The sequence below is a fragment of the Zonotrichia albicollis genome, chromosome 6 (genome assembly GCF_047830755.1).
Source record: "Zonotrichia albicollis isolate bZonAlb1 chromosome 6, bZonAlb1.hap1, whole genome shotgun sequence".
In the NCBI taxonomy this organism is placed as follows: domain Eukaryota; kingdom Metazoa; phylum Chordata; class Aves; order Passeriformes; family Passerellidae; genus Zonotrichia; species Zonotrichia albicollis.
Genome location: NC_133824.1, coordinates 6,054,592 through 6,077,222, shown reverse-complemented (window position 1 = coordinate 6,077,222; position 22,631 = coordinate 6,054,592). Strand labels below are relative to the sequence as shown.

At 39.6% G+C, this 22,631-nt stretch overlaps 1 protein-coding gene across 1 annotated transcript in view; it reads right to left on the bottom strand.

Annotated features, from left to right (window-relative positions):
* SETD3 (SET domain containing 3, actin N3(tau)-histidine methyltransferase) overlaps positions 1-22,631 on the bottom strand; it is a 61,629-nt gene that overhangs the window by 4,639 nt on the left and 34,359 nt on the right. Inside the window, exons 7-11 of the mRNA XM_074542369.1 lie at positions 10,183-10,241; positions 8,222-8,336; positions 3,917-3,991; positions 1,097-1,263; positions 369-454 (exon numbers count right to left, since the gene is read on the bottom strand). Coding sequence (XP_074398470.1) covers positions 369-454; positions 1,097-1,263; positions 3,917-3,991; positions 8,222-8,336; positions 10,183-10,241 — 502 coding nt within the window. The remainder of the gene's footprint in view (positions 1-368; positions 455-1,096; positions 1,264-3,916; positions 3,992-8,221; positions 8,337-10,182; positions 10,242-22,631) is intronic.

Below are 22,631 nucleotides of genomic sequence, written 5' to 3'. Positions count from 1 at the left end.
TTCATACATAAATTATTCCAGTGGTGATGACTAAAATGCTGTGATTTTAAGCATGTAAACCCCTGGGTCTTGCAGGATCTTGTTCTGCAAACTATTTTGAAACCTAAGAACTAGAGATCCAACTCCAAAGCTCACTCATTCACAAGAGTCTGGGAGATTAAAAGAAATAAAAAAATTGTATCATCTCATACTTTCCAAGTTACTGAAATATTCCCTCAGATGACAAAGATTGGGGTTCTCAGTAGCTTATAGATCCCTTTTTAACTTCTCAACTTTTCTGATCATCTATCTTAATGTTTTATATAAAAAATCAAAAATCCCCCCAACAAGACAAACATAAATTAGGTTATCTTCATAAAATATCCTACCTTCACTCATACAAAACACTCGAAGGAAAGCCAAAAGCTGGGCAGAGATTGCAGGCTCAGTGGAGTGCAAGGCAAAAACACTTGATCTAATAAAAGAAACAATCAAATAACAACAGTAAATACAAGTCCAATTGTCATACCTTCTAACTTATTTTAACATAAAAGACCATAAAGTATACAACAAATGTACTGCTACAAAAGTAACTTAAAAATCATTAGGCAATATTAGCTCAAATGGAAAAGCTTCCCTAACTTGTATCTGAAAAGAATGATTATCTCTACAATTTTACACTTAAAATTATTTTATACAGCTTTCATAATAAATTCATGAAAATGCAATGTTTCATGTCTGCTGCTCCTAATAGTACCCTCTGGACTGAAATGACTAAAGGAAAATGCTGTGATTCACATACTGAGCACTGTACTATGTCTACAAGGGATAGGAAAGAAAGTAAAGCCACAGATTGCTTCAAATTAATCCTTGCTCTGTTTTTGTTCAAATGGTTATTAAAGAAAAAGGCTTTTCTCCTTATATATGGTTCAAATTAGATGATAATATAGTTCAGACAACTTCTGTAAATATTATTACAATAACTTTAATTTGCTATACAAACAGGAGAAATGTAACACCTAAGAAAATTATCACAAAAGAGCTCCATATATGCTTTACTGGACACTCTAGACTTTGGAAATGTTTTGAAAAAGCCATGGCATTGTGTTTTACTTACGTTGGGATACCAGCACGAGCTAAGACCTCTGCCTTCATAGCATACAGCCTGTCACTTTTACTCACGCCAAGCTTTATTTTCACTCTGTCATGTGAATTATTATCAAAGAAAAAACCACTGTGGATCACAAATTCAGCGTTTGACCGAGTGCCATAAAAAATGTAAATCTAGAAGGATGAAAAGAGAAGTGAAGGGACAGGAAAAAAGCTTAAGATCAGCTCACAAAATTGACATAATTTGAAAGTTATTTTCTAGAAGAGTTTCACTATTCTGAGTACAATGTATATTTGGTTATATGAAGAAACATGCTTTGTTTTCTGGTATTGACTCAAATGCTGTATACAATATGGCAATTACACTTTAGAGGTAGATGTAAACATATACATGTATAACAGAGACTTTGAAAGGCAAGAAGAAATTCTTATTCTGTACTTTAAAAAAAAAATGTTCCGGTTTTTCACACTGAAATGAAGTACCAGCATACAGAAATAAGCTTTCAAAGGTTTATTAAAGGCTAAAAAAATCAGAGACAAGGAGGGCCCATTAAAAGAAATGGTGTTTCTGGAATCATTTTCCCCAACCAAATGTCCACTCAAAACTATACTGCTGATAGATCAACTTTGCTTTCATTTAAATGTTACCTTAAGATATGGATATACCACAGTACATCATACAGAGAGATCTGAGCTGTGTTCAGCCAGTATTTATTTTTGTTTTACTCTGAACTCTTTTCTATAAAACATATAGTTACTTTAATTCACATATAAAAAGAAGTTCCTAAATATAACCTGCAGAATAGATTTAACTCAGGGCTAGGCAGTATGAAATTCATGGGACTAGAGGTCAGAGTAGCAATTGTATTCTCCCACATCAAGAGGATATTTTCCCATTTGTGTTTGATAACAAAATTGTCAGTCAGAAAAAGAAGTCCCAGCAGTTACAGAATTCCCTTCAGAACCTCAGGGTACAGCAGTGCTCTGGATGCCTGCAAGCTTCCATTCCTCTCTGGCTGACAGAGAAAGACACAGTGCTCTCTAAAGGGCTCAGTAACAGCAATGATGCCATTTACTTTCTCTGTTTTCAATTTTGTGTAAGAGCTGTTTATCCTAAGCACTAAATGCTAAAGTATGATATTGAATTATACTGAACATTATACTGTAACACACTCATCTGACGAACATGTGACCTGACCAGGTGTATTCAGGCAGTGGGCAAGGAGAGAGTTGCTCACCCTCTCAAGTTTTAAAACTACTGTGATACATCTCATATTAAACTAAAAGTCACATACCTGTATAGATTACACAGTATGCTCTTACACCCCAAGACTGTTTTACAAAAAATCCAATTAAACAGAGTGAGAATTGCTTTATTTCAGGCCAGTGTTTGACAGACTCTGTGGACCTCTGCTGCCTAACATTTTTTAGTAGTAAAAGCATGGATCATACACTCCTTCTGCTAAAACTGTAAGAAATGACATCTGCATGGTATATTAAAGGACTGAAGCATTATATAATTACAGTGCTTTAAAGATGTCACTAACAGTTAAAGTTTGCACAGAAATTCTGATAAATAGCAGACAAAGTGAAACTACTAAAATAAAATTGAAATATAGGAACCCTCTATAATTGAAATGGAGAGAGCAGCCAGAACAGCTATATGACACATCCATTGCCAGCTGTGGAAAATTATAAATTGGATCACTTCTGGAAAAACTGTGGGCCCCTTTTAACTCATCACACCACAATTGGAAAAAACAGAAAATATTTGACTACCATAACAAATTCTGAGAGCAAAAATATACAATCACTAAACCTCAGCATAGCAATAAGGATAAACACACTTTTGGAAAGATGTATTCAATAAAGAAAAAATGCCAGACACTTCTTTGTTACAAAAAGGTAAGATACAAAAGAAAAATTAAAATCACAACATTATAAATGGTAAGACTGGCAAAATAACAGAGTAAAAGTAAAAATTCAGAGGCTGAGTTACAAAACATTTCAGGATGTTTCATGGACAAAGGCTTTGTCTGGCCATGCTGACTGCACAGGCAGCAGTCAGAGAAGGAGTGCTGCTCCACTTGAGGGTTTAGGCTGGCAGCTGACCCAGCACAGGGGCTTCCTGCACTCCTGGAACCACTGTCTCCAGTGCATCCCTAGTTTGGACACATTCAGTTTTGGTTTCGAGCAGTTCTGATCAAAATACTGCATTCTGAACTGTTCCATGCATCTTTGCAAGACTCTCCTGCTGTCTCAGCATGAAGAGGTAAATGCATGCATGCCTGTGAGAAAGGATGTTTTTAGGTCCTTTCTCATTTCCACTAAGCATTGCAATGACAACAGCGTGGGTTAAAATGACTGGCAACTGTACTGCATTTCACTTCTTTTAAGTGAATTAAGACTAACAAGAAACATAAGCCAACAAACACCATTGTTAAAAAAGACTCTAAAATCCATTACTACAGACAAATCTAAAAATTATTTATTTTTGGTCTTTTGGATAGGGCCTTTTACTAAGCTCCTCCAGAATTCCTAACTTGGTGGCTGTGTATGTTCACTCACCATGATTAAAAATTTCAACTAGTTCTTTAAAACACAAGGAATAAAACTCTCCTACAGTCAGGGTCTACCAAGTCATAGAAAATATTTAGTTTAGTATTTAGTTTGGTACCATTTTCACTCAAAATTAGCTCAGCATAATAAATTTCAAATGCAGCAGGGTTTAATCCACACCACTACATCATTAAAATTTTCTAGGGAGTCACCAAGTGTTCACTGAACTTAATGGACCAACAATAATGTAGACATCTCTTCACACTACCTGTTCTCCAGCCTTGAAATCTTGAAGTGCTACACATTCACACCGGTCATCTTCCAAATTGTAGCCTGTAGTGATCTATCCAGGAAAAGAGTGACAAAAGCACCTTTAGCATTTTATATTTCTCTCTCCCACCACTGACAAATTTCCCTATTGGAAATAAATATTAACAATAGGAATTGCACACATTTCTTTCTCAGCACAACAGAATATAGCTGATAGTGATTGCTTTACGATTCCTGAGCAATCTCTTTTTTTTAAAAAAAGTCTCTGCATTACAGAAATCTAATGGAGGAAATAACCTACCTGAAGTGAACAGAAGGCTCTGAGGAAAGTACCCTCCACAGAGCACAGACAAAGTACCATGCTAAAGCTGGCAGCTTGTTATAAAGTTCTGGAGCTTTCAGTCACTCCCATGAGGCCCAAGGGAGCAAGGCACTGACAGCTCTATATGCTGTGCTTTATCCTTCAACTGCCAACACATTTTTGATCTCTCAATGAAAAAGGATTAGATAACTGTGGATCTTTAGGGGATACAATCTTCAGAGAATTATAATTTACTTGAAAATAATCCCTTTATCTAAAAGTTAAGTAATACTCTTAAAATGCTAAAAGGATTTTTGAGATGGTAGCTGGCAATGGAAGAGGATAAACTCTCTTGACAAACCTGCACTTCCCCCAAAATAATTACTAAACTGTAAAGGGGTCACACTAACAAGTAAAGCTATCCTAAAAATGTAATATTTTTTATTAAGTGATGAACAGCAGGTTCTTGAATAGTATGACCAGAGATGCAGCCACAGGATGGAACATAAGCTGCTGAAAAATTAGAAAGCAACTTTTATGGTAGGTAGTCTGAGTTCAGTACTGACAGAGGTAACTTATGGAAAAATATGCTCTGAGCCTGGGGAAAAACCTAGAAGAAGCCAGCAATTCTCTCTCAGCCTTCAAAAATGAAAACATACTTTTTTGTAAGCTGACTGACATGAGTTGCAGTATAGCCCGATTCCCATCTTGGATGCAGCTTGTCCGAAGACAGAACTCCTCAGATTATTTCAAAAGCTTGGTTGATGGCTCACACATTAATAGTTTTGCACTGCTTGCATCATTAAATGTGCATTTGTCAGATGAAACAGTGCTTTCAAATGGAGCAAATCCAAAATGTCAGCCCCAAGCACGGGCAGCCCGGCCCTGCAGACGCTTGCAGAAAGCTCCCTGTGCAGATGCCTCGCTGCAGGTCTGTTAAATGGGTTTGTGGAGATCAGTAAAGAACACAAGAGACATGCAATACAGCCCACTGAGAAACACAGGCTGCACCACTTGAACATAGAAATTCCTGTGCAGTCTCTAATTTGGACTGCACAATTTTAATTAAGATTTTCGGTTTAGAAAGTTATCCTACCCTGAATTGCAGGTTACAAATGCAAGAGGATAGCAAATCTACCTTCTACAAATCAGTCATCTTCTGAAAAACTGTACTTTTCATCCAAACAAGAAAGTTTTGACCTGTCCTGAAATTTTCTTAAGTGTGTAAACTCAGTGAAATAGCTCTGAATGTGAAAAGTCCACCCCAATCCTTTGAAATGCTGGTGGAACAGAAGGCTTTCACAGACTGGGGAAATTCCATTATTTTAAGAGGAGGATTCTGTCAGTTTAAGCATGCCTCACTGGAGTACTGATCTTTCTTTTAAATTTTTAGTTTCGCTTTAAAAAAAAAACCCCAAAACAGCACACAAAACCCAGCAGCACTTCTGAAAGACTTTTCTATAAAGCATAATGGAGTGCTAGACTCCTATTTCCTCTTTCTTTTAATAGCAGTCACGTAAGAGAATTAACAGGGTGTTTACTTCTCTTCCCACATGATAGCTGACAAATTGCATCCCTTCAGTTTTATTTCTGAAGCAGACTGATACATGAATTTCAAGTTATGTATAAAGCATGCAATAGTCTGCCTGGTCAGTGATTAAGGATGGACCCAGCCCAACAGGCAGAATGTAGCTTATTCAAAGCTCTGTCAGAACTGGTAATCAACCTCTGACTGTCAAAATACAATCCCACTAAAGAATAACAATGAGAAATGCATGAAGACAACCATTTTGAAATAGTTCTTAGAGGCAGGTTGATCTAATTAATAGTGTCAGAGGCAAGAAAAAGCTGGATGGACCTAGCTCCAGTTCAAATCCAAAGAGCATTTTATTATCTAGCTCATGGAAAGGGGCCCTGTGGAATAAAGCAAGAACAGGGATATGTATGCTAGCTGATTGATTTGGGAGGTATTTCAGCACTACATTTGGAATAAACTACACAGGGTGCATTCAATGTCACCTTTTGTTTCTTACTTTCCTGCAATGAATAACAGCTGCCTTCATGTATTTTACAGGGATTGTGCTGTGATGAGAGCAGAGCCCACCCTCACCTCACTCTACAATAATATAAACTATGATTTAGGCAGCCTACAGTTATCTTAGCAGTCACCCCCCATTTCTAATGGTAAAAGGCAACTAGCACACAACAGAAATAGCTTCAGTAGCTTTTCTTAGCCCATTACCAATACTACAGTTTTCTATCCTTCCTGAATTTATATACATTTAAATTATTTTCCCTAGAAATATTAAATAAATGACTGAAATCTTTACATATATACAAAACATTTAAGTTCAGCACAACCTCCTTTGCCCTTTAGGATATATTTCAGCATAAAAAAATGTTTCAAATCCTGATATACTACTGCATTAGGAGGTTTGGCTCCAGAGGCTGGCTCTGAATCAAACCCACTCTTAAAGAGCATAATAAAAATAAAAATTACTTTATCAATTTAAATAGAAGTTTGAATGAGTAAAACAACATAAATAGCTGCTCTTTTAATATATGCTTAAATTTTCCCTCACAGAACCTTGATTCTCTTCCTCTTTACTCTAATCCCAACTTTGAAGGCATTCATTAAGAGTTGTCTAATGAATACAGACAAGTCTCTGCAAAAGCATCTGAAAGAGATGCCCAGCAGGAAAAGGGTACAGGAAGTACTGATGCTTGCAGCTATGACTTATATTACAAAATGACACATTTCTGAATTTTAAGCAATTTTCTTTATACTGAAGACTCTCATATGAACTTTATTGCTGTATCAAAGCTGTGAGATTGCATAACAAATCGGCAAAGGCAAGAATCACTGTTAAAGAACAACATGTAATCACCTTGCAATAAGGAAGAATAAATAAATAAATAACAAACCCCAAACACTTGCACCTTTGTAGCCTAGCATACCATGCTGTAATTGATACAGTCATAGTAACACTAAATTAGCTAAATGTCAAGTGAAAAACAACTTGCTTTACAGTTTGTTCATTTAAAACAGACTTTTTTTTGTACCAACAGCACTAACACATACTGCTGTCCTAACACTCAGGTCAAGCCTCCCACAAGACAACCAGATCACTTCAATAGGATGGTTATATCCAGTGCTTACAATAAATAATATCTACTGGAAACACAAGTAGGGGGTATGACTTTTAAAGTGTGCATGAGCATGACTAAACAACATTGATAAACCAGCCTCTCTGGGTTTCCATTTCCTCACCTCAGCATTAACTAGTCTGTTAATGAAATCAGGAATCATCCCCTGAACTAGCGCACGTAAGCCAAAATGTCAGCAGGTCTGACTTTCTATATACATATGTCACCTTTTAAATGTTTAATATGCCCTAAAGTAGTATTTTTGCATTTTGTTTCTTTGATGTAGTAACAGATGTACTGTTTTTGTTGAACTAGGCTTTGTTCTTGTTGTTGCTGTCTCTGTAACAAGGCTCTTTGGGCACGGTTAGGAGAGCAGGCAGTATTTCTTAGTTGCAAATCTCTTACCCACTTTCCCTAGTGGTAGCTACAAGAGGCAACATCCATCAGTGCCTGCTTTCTGTTCTCAGAACAATTCTGTCCAGTGCTGTGCATCTTCTTCAGCCCACCAGAAACAAAGCTCCATGTCAGGAGACAATGCAGACTTGCCTGGACATGTCATGTAAATGAAAACTTTTTAAAGTACATTATATGCACATAAGACATAACTTTACACAAGTATCAAATCTCTTATCGTTTTCTCTAGAAGAAGAAAGCTCTGCCTGAAAAGCTATTATAAGATATTTGAGAAACTGACAAACCTTTCTTTCAGATATTAGTTTTTTTAGCATTTCTTGGGAAGATAACATACCTGTGTTAAGAAGCATAACAGAAAGTGCTACTGAACTGTTGTATAGCAGTTGAAAGACTTAATACTTAAGCTTTAAAGTCTTTCAGCAACACTGAAGAAATCCTTACCAGTCCATTAGTATGATTACACATGTCCCATAAAGGTATTAGAGCCAGTGTAACTCTGGAACCATCTTCTGTTGGAATCTGGTTCTGCCGTGTCATAACAGAGGAAACTGCCCATCTGCAAAAGGCAACACCATGAGCTGGTCAATGTTCAAAGCATTAAAAAACAATTGCCCATATCCCACCTGAAGCAATCATTTAGACTAGGAGTTTCCAAACTTAGTTTCCTTCAAGATCACACTGACTGTAGGAATAGTAGAAGGCAATATCACTTGCAGGAAAAGCAGCAGCTCCCAGGTTTCCAAGACAGGCACACAGAACAAAAACCAAACCAGGATTGAGATCCTTCTTCTCTTTGCAGAGAATCTTCACACCTTCCACTGGCTGCATCCTCAGCCAGGATCCACTCCCTATGTCAGCTTCTGCTTCCCAGCCCTTCACCACACATGTTCCTCACACCACACATCCCAAACCCAGGGTCACCTGCTCCTGCAGCTTCTGCTGCTGGGCAGCAGGAGCTCTCATCTGTGCACAAACTCTTGGAAGAGCCAAGGTGTGTTTTCCCCCTCACTCTCTAAAAAGCTTATGGACTGCATGGACTGGAAACCAGTGCAACCACCTGACACATGCACAATCTTTTGGCAAGTTTTCCTCTTCAATCTGCAAGATTTTGGCTTAGGTCAGTATTGCTAAATTTTTTGCTCAATAGTATTGAGAGGGAAAAAAGCCACAACATTCCAAACAGATATCCAGGTAAAAACCATAAAGGGAGTATTATGCTATTCTTTAGCACATGGACATCATTCAAAACCCTCCTAAGTCAGGTTAAGTACACAAAATGCAAGCTACCTTTTCAAACATAAAAATCTCTAGAAAAAGCTTAGGATTTCAGTACTTTCTAGGAATTTCAATTTTTATTTTACACCTGAAAAAAATTAATATTAACCACCAGTGGAAAAAAGTATCTTAGTCTCACCATGTTCCGGCCTTACTACATATATGTGTTGTGAGGTTTTTTGAGGGAAAAAAACATGCCACCAGGAGAAGGTCAAAAATAATTTTAATTCCCACGGACTCCACCACTAACATGTACTTAATATACAGAATAAGACTTGTGAAGGATTTCTTCAGAAGAACTAGATTGGTAAGAAAGACAGTGGCAAACTGAAATCAACCTAATGTCTAAAAAGAAAGTTAAATTGTAGATAATTCTCATATACAAACACTGCTTGAAACACAGTAACAATATGCTTCATGTTAATTGTTGCAATTTGCCTGTAAAATTTTAGAACACCTCACTTGTAAATTGGTGTGTTACTCCCTTTAAGTGAAGGAGGCATGCTTCAGAAATCCCACTTTCATAGCCTTACCCACAAGTACAACTAGGCTAGAAAATCCCTTATGAATGCCTTTTATTCATGCTATTTTAATCATTTGACAGAATTAAAGCTCTCATTATCTTAATTATTATTCTTTTAATCTTAGTTCTGTCACCCCTTATAGCACCTCCAAGTGACACTCATGCTCCATGTGTACAACTTCCATTCTCCAGCTCTCCTGTTCAACAGCAGCAGCTCGAGATATTAACTTTTGCTAATGTGTGCTGGTAGAGCCTTTTATGAAAAAAAAAGAAATTAAAAAAATTTCCCCAAACCCTAAAACTCCTGCCACATCAACTGAATTATTTTCTTAAGAAACAAGGAATTAACCTTAGTAATCTGACTATGTGTGCCAGTGGGATAAAGTAACTGCTTATAATGAATGACTATTCCTTTGTAACAATTAAAATCTGCATATTTATTTCACTTTCTTTTTCATTAATAAAGTGTATTAGTATCAAATTCTACAATTAACATTTCAGTAACAATAGGGCTTTCCCACCAATTAAGACTTCCAGGGCCCCATAGTTTACCCTAGTAAAAACAGAAAAGAAACAAAGAAAAAAAATTAAAAGACAGACCAACCTGTAGTCGTCATAAGTGAAAGAATCCTTTAAGGGCAGTTTGCTGGCATTAGGATGGGTCTGCAAAATGTAAGTTGCATAAAAAGGTGAAAAGAGGAAGAAAAGAGAAATCAGAAATCAGTCAGCAGAATTTCATTATTTAGCTGCCTAACAGATCCTAACAAGAGCCAAATGAAGCAGGAGGCGTCCAGCCGCGCTACAGAGGGATCATCATGCTATTATGCTCTCATACATCACTGTCAACTTAATTTGTTGTGCCCAGCAGCCGCCATAAATCTGTTTCTTCATATTTCAAGGCTGGAACCCACAGACATTGTACAAAAATAAAAAAATTTTAAGGTGGACTGAGTATGTGAAGGTAAAACACAATCCAGCCCTCGATGCACAGTGGGAGAAAGAAATCAGACAATAAGTGTGCATTAGCTTTCACCAACTTCCACATTTTCCTCTCCTCTGTGATATCAGAGAGGTATTTCACAAATGCAAGAAATATTATACAAGATTTTCAATTCTTCCTTGATACCTGTAACAGTATTATTCAATAAAAGTTGCACTACACCTCTGAAACAAAAGCAGATTAAAATATTTAAATAGCTTTGGTGACAAACACTGATTAGGCACTATCTACATTAACCCATCTACACACGCTGCTAAAAGTGGAGCTGTGTCATTTGAGAATGTGTAACGCAGTTCTCATTAACAAGCAAACATTTAATTTCTAAAAGCTTTAAGAAGCTCTGATATCCGTTATTTTTCTGACTAATTAACTTATCTAAAGTCTCGAAAATACAGGTAGCTTTAAGCCCACATTCACACATTTTCTTTAGAACTTTGTTCCAATTCACAAATGGAAAGCCACAGCAGCATAAATTTTAATCTTCAGGTTCAATTAGGTCTCTGAGACGAATTGAAGCAAATGATCAAACGGTTATTTCAGAAGATACAAATGATTTTTTGCATAGCTCTATCTTTGCGACGCTTTTAATGCATGAAGCTCCATGTAGTACGCAGTTTTTTACTCTTGATGCATTAGCATCACAAGTGCGTGGTAATTTATCATTTCTCACTGTAATGTACTTGCTGGCACTGTGTGCAGGACAGTAGGGGATGAGGTAAAAGTGGCTCAAACCGTAAATCAATTAGAAAACAAAAGCTTGTGCTCAGCGCGCAATTTTAGGCAAATTATATATTACAAAAGACTGCCAATTGGGTGTGAGGTCCCAGGTGGCTGCTCTCCCTCAGCCCCTCGGTTAACCCTTCCGATGGGCTTTCTCCGGAACACGACCGAAGTTAACAATTCCAGCGCCTCCTGTCCCTCCCCTCACTTTTAATTTTTTTTTCTTTGTACAGCACTCTACGTTTCCATATGACTTTCACTCACATCGATAGCACGGTCATTGTGTAATAAATCCCTTCGAATTTAATTGTAGCAACACGTTGTACAGTTGTTTCTTCTCACAAAAACATTCAGCACTAATCCAGGACCGAGACAAAGCCAAGAGATCTCAGGAGGCACCTTCGCTGCCGGACAGTCCAGACCCGAGTCCAGAAACGAACACAGAAACTCAGCCTTCAGCTGGAACTAATTACTACTAACAAAACCCTCCCTATAGTTTTCATTCATGACAATCTAATTCAACTCTTATTGTTAGTGTCAGTGATGTATTTTGCAGCAGCTTGATGAATTAAGCGGGGAAAGACAGCACCAACACTGCGAGTATGAGCCCCTCAGTTTCCCTTTCCAGCACGGCCGCGTTTCCCTCCGGCCCGTGGCGATCGGTGTGAGGAGCGGGGTTTCATTGTGCGCCTCAAGTTTACATCCGGCACTCCGCCTGCAGTGCCCGGAGCCCCGCGGGTGCCGCTGCCCCGGCCCCGGCCGTACCCGGCCGCTCGGCCCCGCCGCCCCCGGGCCGGGCCCTCACACCGCGGGCCGCGCGGGCCGGCACTGCCCCCTGCCGGCGCCGCCGCGCACTGCTCCGCTCCGCCCGGCGGGGCCAGGACACCCACAGGCCGAGCGGCACCGCGCACTGCTCCGAGGGACCAGGGCAGCCCACAGGCCGAGCGGCATCGCGCACTGCTCCGCTCCGAGGGACCAGGGCAGCCCACAGGCCGAGCGGCATCGCGCACTGCTCCGCTCCGAGGGGCCAGGGCAGCCCACAGGCCGAGCGCCGCCGGCACCCCCAGAGCCCGCGCCGCACCGCGCACCTGCAGTGTGGACAAGCGCCCCGCCGAGCAGGGTCGGACCTGTCCATCCCAGGAGAAAGGTCCCGGGAACGCAAACACCCCTGCGTGTCCTCTCTGTTCTCTCCTGCTTTACTCCTGCCCCCAAAACAGCAGGATTTAGCAGAACATGCTGTTTTTCCAAGGGTAAGAATGACTATGGCCATAATGCACTGGAAGTGAAAAGGCATCACAGACACTGCAGGGGCTCAACAGTCAAAAAGCGACGGCTACAGCCCCTGGGTGCCGTTCCAGCACACACCCCGTTCCAGGAGCACCAGCCCACAGCCTCAACCCCAACTTGGAGCAAACAACTGTAGGATGCAAGATCTATACACGTTGTTATTGTCCTCTCTGTAGGAAACATGTATTAGACCAGTGGATTGCAGGAAGATCAATTGTTCACTTCACACAAGCAGCCCCCTGTAAGAGCCAACCTGAACACCCAACCCACGGGCAAAGACCCTGGATGCTGCCAAATGCTCTGTCATCCTTCTGGTTTGTAAATCTGTGAAACTTTGGGATGGCCCCTATGTGGACACCATCCAGATGTAACTCACATAAAACCACTAGTAAATTACAATAAAGGACAAAATATATGGTCTAAAAGACACAGAGCAGAATAAAAATCCCAGCATATGTAATTACCATATTTATAACATCCTGTGGTACAATATTCTAGTAGCTCTTTTAAAGTTAAGATATGTCAGCATATTTGATCATGTTAGATTTCTGATTTGGTCTATTTTACTATGTAACTTAAAAACCCTATAGATTACAAGAATCTGAAGACACACAAAAAAGAACAATATTCTGATTAAGAATTTGATTTAGTATGCAGCTTCTCTTTATAGTCCCTTGGTAAAAATGAAATCTCCCTAACAAACACTTAATAAAACCTGTCAATATATCTAGAAAGAAAAATGACACAAATGCATTAAGTATTAAATACCCTTGAAAAAAGTCACATATTCCATGAATTTTTGATGTACTATCTTGACATTAATGTAAAACCTTGATATTTATAATTGACAGATATTTAATAAAGTATAGAAGATGACTGCTGCATAGCATGCAAATTGCTCAGACTGCTCAAAAAAGATACAGACATATTTAAACTAAACAAACACTTAATATGTAAAAAAAAAAAAAATCAGATCTAGCTTTTACAGGTTCATGCAGCTAGGTCTCTACAGATTAGCTTTCAAATGTGACATTATCCACTACATGAACCCTAATTTTAACTTACCAAGTCTGTATGAAGTAGTTTCAGAAAGTTGGGAGGGAAAGCTTTAAATAAAAAATGGGAACATGAAAATGTGAATATATTCATTTAGATGCAGGTCCTGACATTCTACTGAAAGAGTTATTATAAAGAACAAATACCATTTATTTCGTTACCCTTTCTGTGAAAATATTGTCAGAGCTGGCAATCAGGGTGATGACCACTGCAAAAACAAATAGTGGCATGCTGAATTTCATTTTCCTCCTGATGCTGCTATTCCTAAAAAAAAAAAATGAATAAAAAATGCTTTTTCCCCTTCAGTGTTCCAAGCCTTCTTTGAGACATTTGGAGGATATCTCAAAATAACCAGAAATATTAAAAAGTAACAGTGATTGCTGCCAGATTGTCTGCAGCCACTGTGGAAAGAGACAGACTGTTATTCTAGTCACCTAAAACACTATCAGACTAGAAGCCAGTTACTCAGTATGGCAATCAGAGGAAGGGGGGTGGGGGGGAGAGAAAAAAAAAAAAGAAAAAAAAAGGACACTTCCAAACATATTTTCTCTTTCTGTGAAGCAGCAATATCCAGCAGTTCACATCTCATGTTTAATGCTTCACAAACAAGCAACACTCCTGATGTGCCACAGGGCCCTCTGTGTTATTAATTTCTCCATCAAACTTTTAGATGGACATCACAAGGTAATGATTCTCAAGTTGCAGAAAGTAGATGCTAAAGCACTCCCACTTTGAGGGCTTGTTTCATTTCAATGGCAGGAAGGCTGCAGTGTAGAATAGTGGGTGCCCTTCCAGCTAAGAAGCCATCACAGCCTTCACTCTGCTTTCCAGCCTAGGGGCATTCACCTCCTGTCAGAGTGGCCAGACTTCTGCAGACAGTAACCCTTTTCCCTATTCAATCACAAAATGCTACAGCTCATTTATCAGAGTTCCTAATCTTGATGGAGAATTTCCATTAAAATTGGCTTAACATTTGCTTGTTTACCAAGTGATGCAAAGAACAAGTCCAATTACTATAACACACAATACAATGTCTGAGTAGAAGGAAAAATTAAAGTTTACTTAGTGTTAAATTTGTGTTCACATCTACACTACTAGATGCCTCAAAAAGAGCTGATGTATTTTTATGTGAAGTCATATTGCCCAGTGTATTCCTCTGTGCTATTAACCCTTGTATAATCCAAGTAAGAAAAAATTATTTTAATCATTAGATGTGATCAAAGTTAATTGTCTTTTAAAAGACACCACCTCTAAGCTGAGATAAACTGATCATTGGACCCATCTACTACTCCACTGTAATATATAGCCAGAAAAAGGTTTTTAAAAAATCCTCATTTTTGTTGGTTTCCTGAGTTTGTAGACAAAGAGATTGTTGGACTTTGGTGATAACTATTTCAAGTATTCACCAGTCCAAGGCAAAGTTGTGGGCAATCACTGCATTGATATCACTAAATCAGGTTTCAATAATCTCAGAAATCTCTTGTATCCCCATTGAAGTGGAGACAACTCCACTTTACCCCAGGAAATGATCATAGTTGTGTTAAAAGTATACTGAGGCTACCACTGCACTCCCTTCGCAGCCCCCAAAACACTAAGGGTGCTTGAAACAGTTAAAGCCAAAACCACTTTAAGTTTCCACCTTGTTAACTTTCATTCCTTTGAACATAAACCCAAAGGGTTAATTGCTTTTGACCAAACAATTTTTTCTTCCTCTTCTTTGCAGATTCTTCCCTCTTTCCACTGTACTCATTAACATGGGGAGATTTCGTTATGAGCCTTGGTGGATGCTACTTGATGGTTTCAGGCCAATGTGTAGGTGTACAAAAACACAAACACACACACATTCAGGGCCAGAAGCAGGAAGATCTGTCAGCATTTGCTGGTTACTGTCCCTTTCCCAGCTCTGGAAATCCTTTGAAGCAGCAGCCTTGAAGAGAAACTCCTCTCTGTGGAGCTGCTGAGGCTTTAACTGCCCTAAAGCTAAGTAAAATAAAGAATTCAGAATGGAGGATCCTAGTGATCTAGGGAAACAAGAATTCGCTTTTTCCATTGGACATATGCTGCCTAACCTAATGAGGGAAGCCAGTTTACTGTACAGGACAGGAGACAAAGCCAAAGATTATTTTACTTTGTAACAACAGTTTATAACTACAGAAGCATGCTATAGAATTTTCAAACAGGCCAATTCATGAAGTGCTAGGAATAATGTTCCCATACTCATGCCATTATATGATTTTCCTAACAGAAAAAAAGATAGTTCTACTTTGCAAAACCTAATAGAATGAATCTTAATATAAAAAAAGGTACTACAGGATTGAAACTTCTTAACTCTAAATAATATTCTTGCTTAATTCTGTATGTCAGCAATTTTTATTTACTTTCAGCCAATATACACAAGAAAGCACTGTTCCAGACTATTAGGGGATTCACACAGCGGAAGCAAAGTGGAATGACTCCTTCTGGTGCAATGGAATTTAACTGTGCAGTCCCTTTTTCTGTACCTTCTACCTGCAAAATTGTTCTTTGTTAATGAGACAGCAGTGGCACAACAGACAACTCAAACCATTAACTATTAACTCAAGGGTCTGAAGGACTGACAACCCACTTCACATACAATGTGGATATTACTTTTCGGTAGACAGATACACAGAAACAACTCTGAACTGACTGAAATGAGTACCCCACCTCCAATCCTGTGCCATCTCCTTTTTTAAATAGAGGCAAGACAGCCATGGACTCCTTAACATCCACTTCTTGATTACTCCATTTCAGAATACTACTTATTCTGTATGTGTGTACATATACATACACAATTCTGAAATATTAATCTTTCCCAAAACAGAAGACACTCAGACACAGCATTTAAATAAGTGACCAAGTTCTCTATACCACTTTTTGTCCTTTCAAAAAATCACTTAGAGCTGAGTGCAGTCCCATTAAGGGCTGAAATGGGAGAAGCTGGGCTGAAGTAAGAGAAACTATGTTTTGTAATGAGACAGCCTCCTGAGTCCTTCCCAAAGCAGTTCACGTGACAGAAGGACACATGAGCTCCACTATTTCCTGTAGTAAATCTCCTTGCAAAGTTTGAGTTTACTGTTCATGTTGAGCCTTAGATTTATTTACAGGTTCATTCTGCAGTGTTTCATTCACACAGATACAGTAAGATAGCTACAAAACCCTGCTTCCTTGCAGGGGTCTGTGTATGTACATCATGACACATCTTTTCCTCTATAGGCTCCTCCTGAAGTACAAAGTTTACCTTGAGCATTTTTCTTTTCAGGAAACATTTTACCTTGTTAATTTCAGGAGCTGGACTTTGATGATCCTTGTGGGTCCCCTCCAACTCTGGACACTTTATGATTCTGTTTAGTGCAACACCCAGGAACTACGTTCATGCACAAATGCATCCCACAACTCTACTATTAGTGAACTCCACTATTTTGTGAATCACAAGCCACAAATAAAATGCTGTGATGGAAGCCCTGAAGTGAACTGCTTTGAAAGGACAGAAATGGTGTTTCCAATTCACAACCACTTCTCAAAAAAAGAGTTTGCTAACAAGCATCAATATTATGCACTATAGTCAAGTTTTGTTACCTGTGATTCTATTACTCAAGTTTTCCAACAAATCCTACCAGGAGCCACTTAGGTGGAAGGCTAGATCACGATCATCTCATAACCAAGCTCCCACAGGCCATGGTAAGTCCTGGAATGACAGGTACTGGGGCTACAGCAGCACACACATCCAAAACTAAAAACCTACCATTTCCTCTTCAACCCGCATTCAAACAACAGTACAAGAAAATAAACTTTGGTTTACTTAGCAACATATCAATGTCCTACTGTGTGGAGTATTAGCATTGGGTCTGACTGAAGAGGATAATCCACTTTGTAATTTAGTTAAATTACTAATTTTAACAAAGATAAGTACCCTGTATAATTTTGCAGTGCTTAAAGAATACATCCTTTGAGTATTCCGCTCTAAGAAGCATCAGCTTGTTATAATATTTTAAATTTATGGAACATTTGTAACTGCTGTTATATCAGGAAAAATATTAAATCTGCACAATAAGTACAAACTTTATATGAGAAAGTATACTTGTAAGTGCATGATGATCTCCTGATGTCTGCTGAGGCACTCACTTCCACAAAAGACACAGACAATATCCGTGGGGATAGACTCAAATGTCCCACAAAGTGCAACTCAGTTTAAAAAAAGGCCACTAACAGAAAAGCAAACAAAAAACTGTCTCCACTCTATTGGCTGTAAAAAGAGATGCTTATCTGCATTCTCAACTAGGAGATTGGTTGAGAACACCATCTTCAAAAAAATGCCTTAAAAGCCCATACTACTAACAAGAGAATGTATTATTCCTCCCAAATGTGGTTTAAACTAAGCAGAAACAAATTTTGTTTTGCATGGCACATACGCTTTGAAGTACATCTCTGCTTCTCCAGAGGAAAGCAGGCGTTTAGGCCACTACAGCAGAATCCATTCAGAATATAAAATAAATTAAAACCTGCTGATTAGGAGATCTTAACAATGTCTGTACAATGAAAGATAACATCCATATCCAAAATGAAAGATATGTTTTATCCTGTCTGTCCTCCAACTTCGAATCATTTTGACTCTAAGAAATAGCAGACACCAAGCAGGATGTGCCTGTATACCGATCTAGGCCAGCATGGTCCAACTGGTGCCCATCGTCTGAATCTGGACCACAGGATGCCTCCATATGGCCTGCCACCTTTCCCTTGGAGGAGATAGGGAACAGCTGCTTGAGGAGCAAACGCTGCCTGAACAGCCCAACACCTCCTCCTGTGTCCGGCTGGCTCCAAGCCCAGAGCTGTCGCCGTGTTCCCGGGGAAGGCAAGGAAGGAACGGGGGAAGAAGGCAGCAGAACCTCCCACCCACGCAAGGACTCGAGCTCTTCATCTGCCTGCCTCGGACAGACTCAGCCCAGCAAAGCCTGGAGCTGCTTCTGCCATGGAGAGGGGCAGCCACAGGAATGGCCCCACGAAGCCCCAGGATCTGCTGTTCCTGTCATCATGGCCGGGGGTGGGATATACCAGAAGTGACACAAAAATCAGGAATTTGGCACACATTTGCAAAGTCTAAACCACCTTACAGTAGCTACACTAAGTGGTACAGTACAAGCATACTGTCAATCTTCAATCTGCTGCCAGCAAAACAGATTAATACAATATTCTGGCCTTCACAGAGAGGAAAAACACAGAAAAGCATAAATATATTTCATTATTAACTGCCTATTTATTTATTATTGATCAAGAAGAACAACTTGGTCATTGAAACACAGGCAAAGCAAATTATATAGCAACACTATTTTTACCTTTGCAACTGCCCACTCAATGTAATTTTAAATCTCTCCTTAAGGTGACATGCATAGTAGACAAGTAAAAAAAAGGGAAAGATTTTACAGGGTTTACAACTGTGCCATCTTTCTTCCACTCATTTTTCACAGTGTCGCTGACATAATTTCTGAAAAAAAGCTATTTGACTGGTATGCCAATGAGTATAAATCAAGCAGGGAGGAAAACTGAGAATTCTGAAGACCTACCTGGTACAGAAACAAAACTGAATTTCTGTTTCAAATACATCTGCTTTTGACTGCATTTTGGTTGATCTCTTTGGAAGCATTAAAATATTCTCTATTACTCTATTAGTATCCGCTTAAAAATTATTACTCTATTATTATCAACTTAAAAATAATAAAATTTTCTGATTACTTCAATAGGGTGTTTTAGAAGACAGTATACTTGTCTGCATTCAACTCAAGTAACATTTAGCACACAAAAGTTAAATGGTGGTATCTTCAAGCTGAGTACAGAGAGACACCAGATGTTCTACTTCACGCTGACCTGGAAAATCATATGCTTATTGGAATAGGATAGATTAAAAACAACACAGAAAAATAATGTAAGAGCAGCATAAGTCACATTGAAAGTATCATCACAACTTCAAAAATTGGTGTAAAAATTATGCTAGAGATGTGAAATCTCATCTAATATACCCAATATTGAAGTCACACACAGTACCAGATTTTAAAGATGCTATGATGAAATCTAGAACTCGATGTGTTAGACATCCAAACTAAAATGATATTCCAGTCCCCAACAGCTAATGGCTGAATTTTAGAATTTCATTCACGCTAAATCAATTAGTCAAATTTTATATGAATATATGAAATTTAGTATCTGATCAAAAGGGATTACAGCCTCCAGGAAATTAAGTTCTCTGTCCAGTACTGCACACAAACAGATAAAAACATCTTTGGATAGATTACTGCAAAGCTTGTATTCACAACAGGACTACAACAACACTTTCACAGTGTCCAGATGTCAATACACCCTAGTCAGAAAACTGTTTGACAGTGTTCCTGTGAAATGCTGGAAGCAAATCAGACTACAGATAATACCTAAAAATTGTAACAACTTCTACCAAATTCTATTTTAAAAAAATATTTAAAAGAGTGTGACTCATGGGGCAGCTTCTGTCTCCTTGAGTAAGAGGAGCTTGACAGAAGGAAAAGAAAGCAAGTATTTGCTCATTAACTTTGCAAAGAAACATAAAAGTGAGTCAAAGAATGGAAGTTTACTTGCTAAAATGTTACTTAAATAGATGACTTTGCCTTCTTCATTCAGTAAGAATTTTAGAATTAAACTGATCTCTTTTGTACTGGGGAGCCCGGTGCTGGACACAGTACTCTGGGTGTGGCATCACCAGTGCTGAGCAGAGGAGAAGGATCACCTCTCTCAACATGCTGCCAGCAATCTAATGCAGCAAGGATGCCATTAGCCCTTTGGCTGCAAGGACACATTGCTGGCTCATGCTCAGCTTGTCCCTCAACATAATAATGGGATCATTTCACTCCAAGTGCAGAACTTTGCACTTCTTGCTAAATATCCATTAGCAGCCCATTTCTCCGGCCTGTCAAAGTCCCACTGGATGGCGCCTTACCAGAAACTGAAGTGAGGATAACAGGCTTGTAGTTCCCTGGAATGATCTTTCTATCCTGAGGATAGGAGTGAGTTTGCTTTCTTCCAATCCTCAGGAAAGTCTCCCAGTCATCATGGGAAGATGATTGGGAAATCATTGCTCAAAGATCACTGAGAGTCATCAAATTTGCTTTGAAAGGACCTCTAAGGGTCACCTAGTCCAACTCCTTGCTGTGATGAACAGGAACATCTTCAACTGGATCATGGTTGCTCAGAGCCCCATCCAACCTGACCTGGAATGTTTCCAGGAATAGGGCATCAACAACCTCTCTGAGCAACCTGTGACAGTGTTCCACCTCTATTTTTGTAAAAAATACCTTCCTTAGACCTAGTCTAAATCAACCCTCATTTTAAAACCATTACCCTTGGTCCTTGCAACAAGCCCTGCTAAAACGTTGGTCACCGTCTTTTTCACCCCTTTTAACTACGGAAAGGCTGCTTTAAGACCTCCCTTTTTTTTTTTTTCTCCAGGATGAACAAGGCCAGCTCTTTCAGCATTTCCTCACAGGAGAGATGCTTCAGCCCTCTGATTATTTCTGTGGCTATCCTCTCGAATCTCTCCATGTCCTTCCTGTGCTGGGGACCCCAGAGCTGGGTGCAGTACTCCAGGTGGGATCTCACCAGAGCAGAGGGATTGAATTCCCTCTCTCAACCTGCTGGCCACCCTGCTTTTGATGCAGCCCAGGGTACAACTGGCTTTCTGAGCTGCAAGCACACATGGCTGGCTCCTTCACCAGCACTCCCAAAGTCCATCTTTGCAGGGCTGCTCTTAATCCCTTCAACCCACAGCTGTATTGATAGCATGAGTTGCCCCAACACAGGTGCAGCACCTTGCACTTTCCCCTGGTGAACTTCATGAGGTTCCCAATAGCCCATTTCTCAAGCTTGTCCAGGCACATCTAGATGGCATTCTGGTACTTGCAACTCTTGAAGGCCAGTCTTACCAGTAAAGGAAGGCATTTGGTACTCCCATTTTACATGTTCTATGTCACAGTCCCCTGCTCCATCCAGCAGCAGGCCCACATTTCCTCTGGTCACCTATGTACATATAGAAACCCTTTTGATCACCTATGAAATCTCTTGTAACATGCAATTCCTACTGGGCTTTAGGTTTCTTAACCACATCCCTGGATGATTGGCCAATATCTCCATATTCCTTACAAGTTACCTGTCCCTGCTTTCACCTTCCTATGCCTGCTTTTCATGTCTGAGTTTTTGCCAGGAGTTCCTTGCTGATTCATGAAGGTCTCCTAGCACTTTTGCCTGACTTCTTGCTTTTGGGATGAACTGCTCCTGAACTTAGAGGAGGTGCTCTATCTATACTAACCATGTTTTCTTTCTTGGATCCTTCTGCTCTCCAAAGCCTTATCCCATGGGACTCTTCCAAGCAGGTCCATGAAGTAGCCAATACTGCTCTCCTGAAGTCCAGCATCGTGACCTTTCTGTTTGCTCCTCTCAGGATCCTGAAATCCACCACCTCATGGTCACTACAGCCAAGGCTGTCTTCAACCTCTGCATCTCTAACAAACCCTTCTTTGTTTGTAAGTATGAGGTCCCTGAATGCAAGCAGCACCTCTCCTCATTGACCCCTCCACTGCTTGGCTGAGGAAGCTCTCCACAAACCTCCTGGACTGCTCATGCCCTGCTGTGCTGTTCCTTTAACAGATACTGGAGTGAGGTCCCCACTGAGGACCAGGCTCTGCAAATGTGAGGCTGTTTTTAGCTATCTGTAGAAGGCCTCATTCACTTCTTCCTTCCTCCTGATTAGGCCTTATAGCAGAGGCCCATTGAACTGTCAACAATATTGGCTGAGGTTCAGGTCTTTTGTTTTTTTTATTCCAGACTGATAACTTGCTCTTCAGGAAAAAAAATGTGGTCCCTCAGTGGTCCAAAGACTACAGGCTGAAAACACTGTGTACATCAATGCCAAACTGTCATTCTGGACAGTCCCACAAAACTGGTGTTTTTTGCAG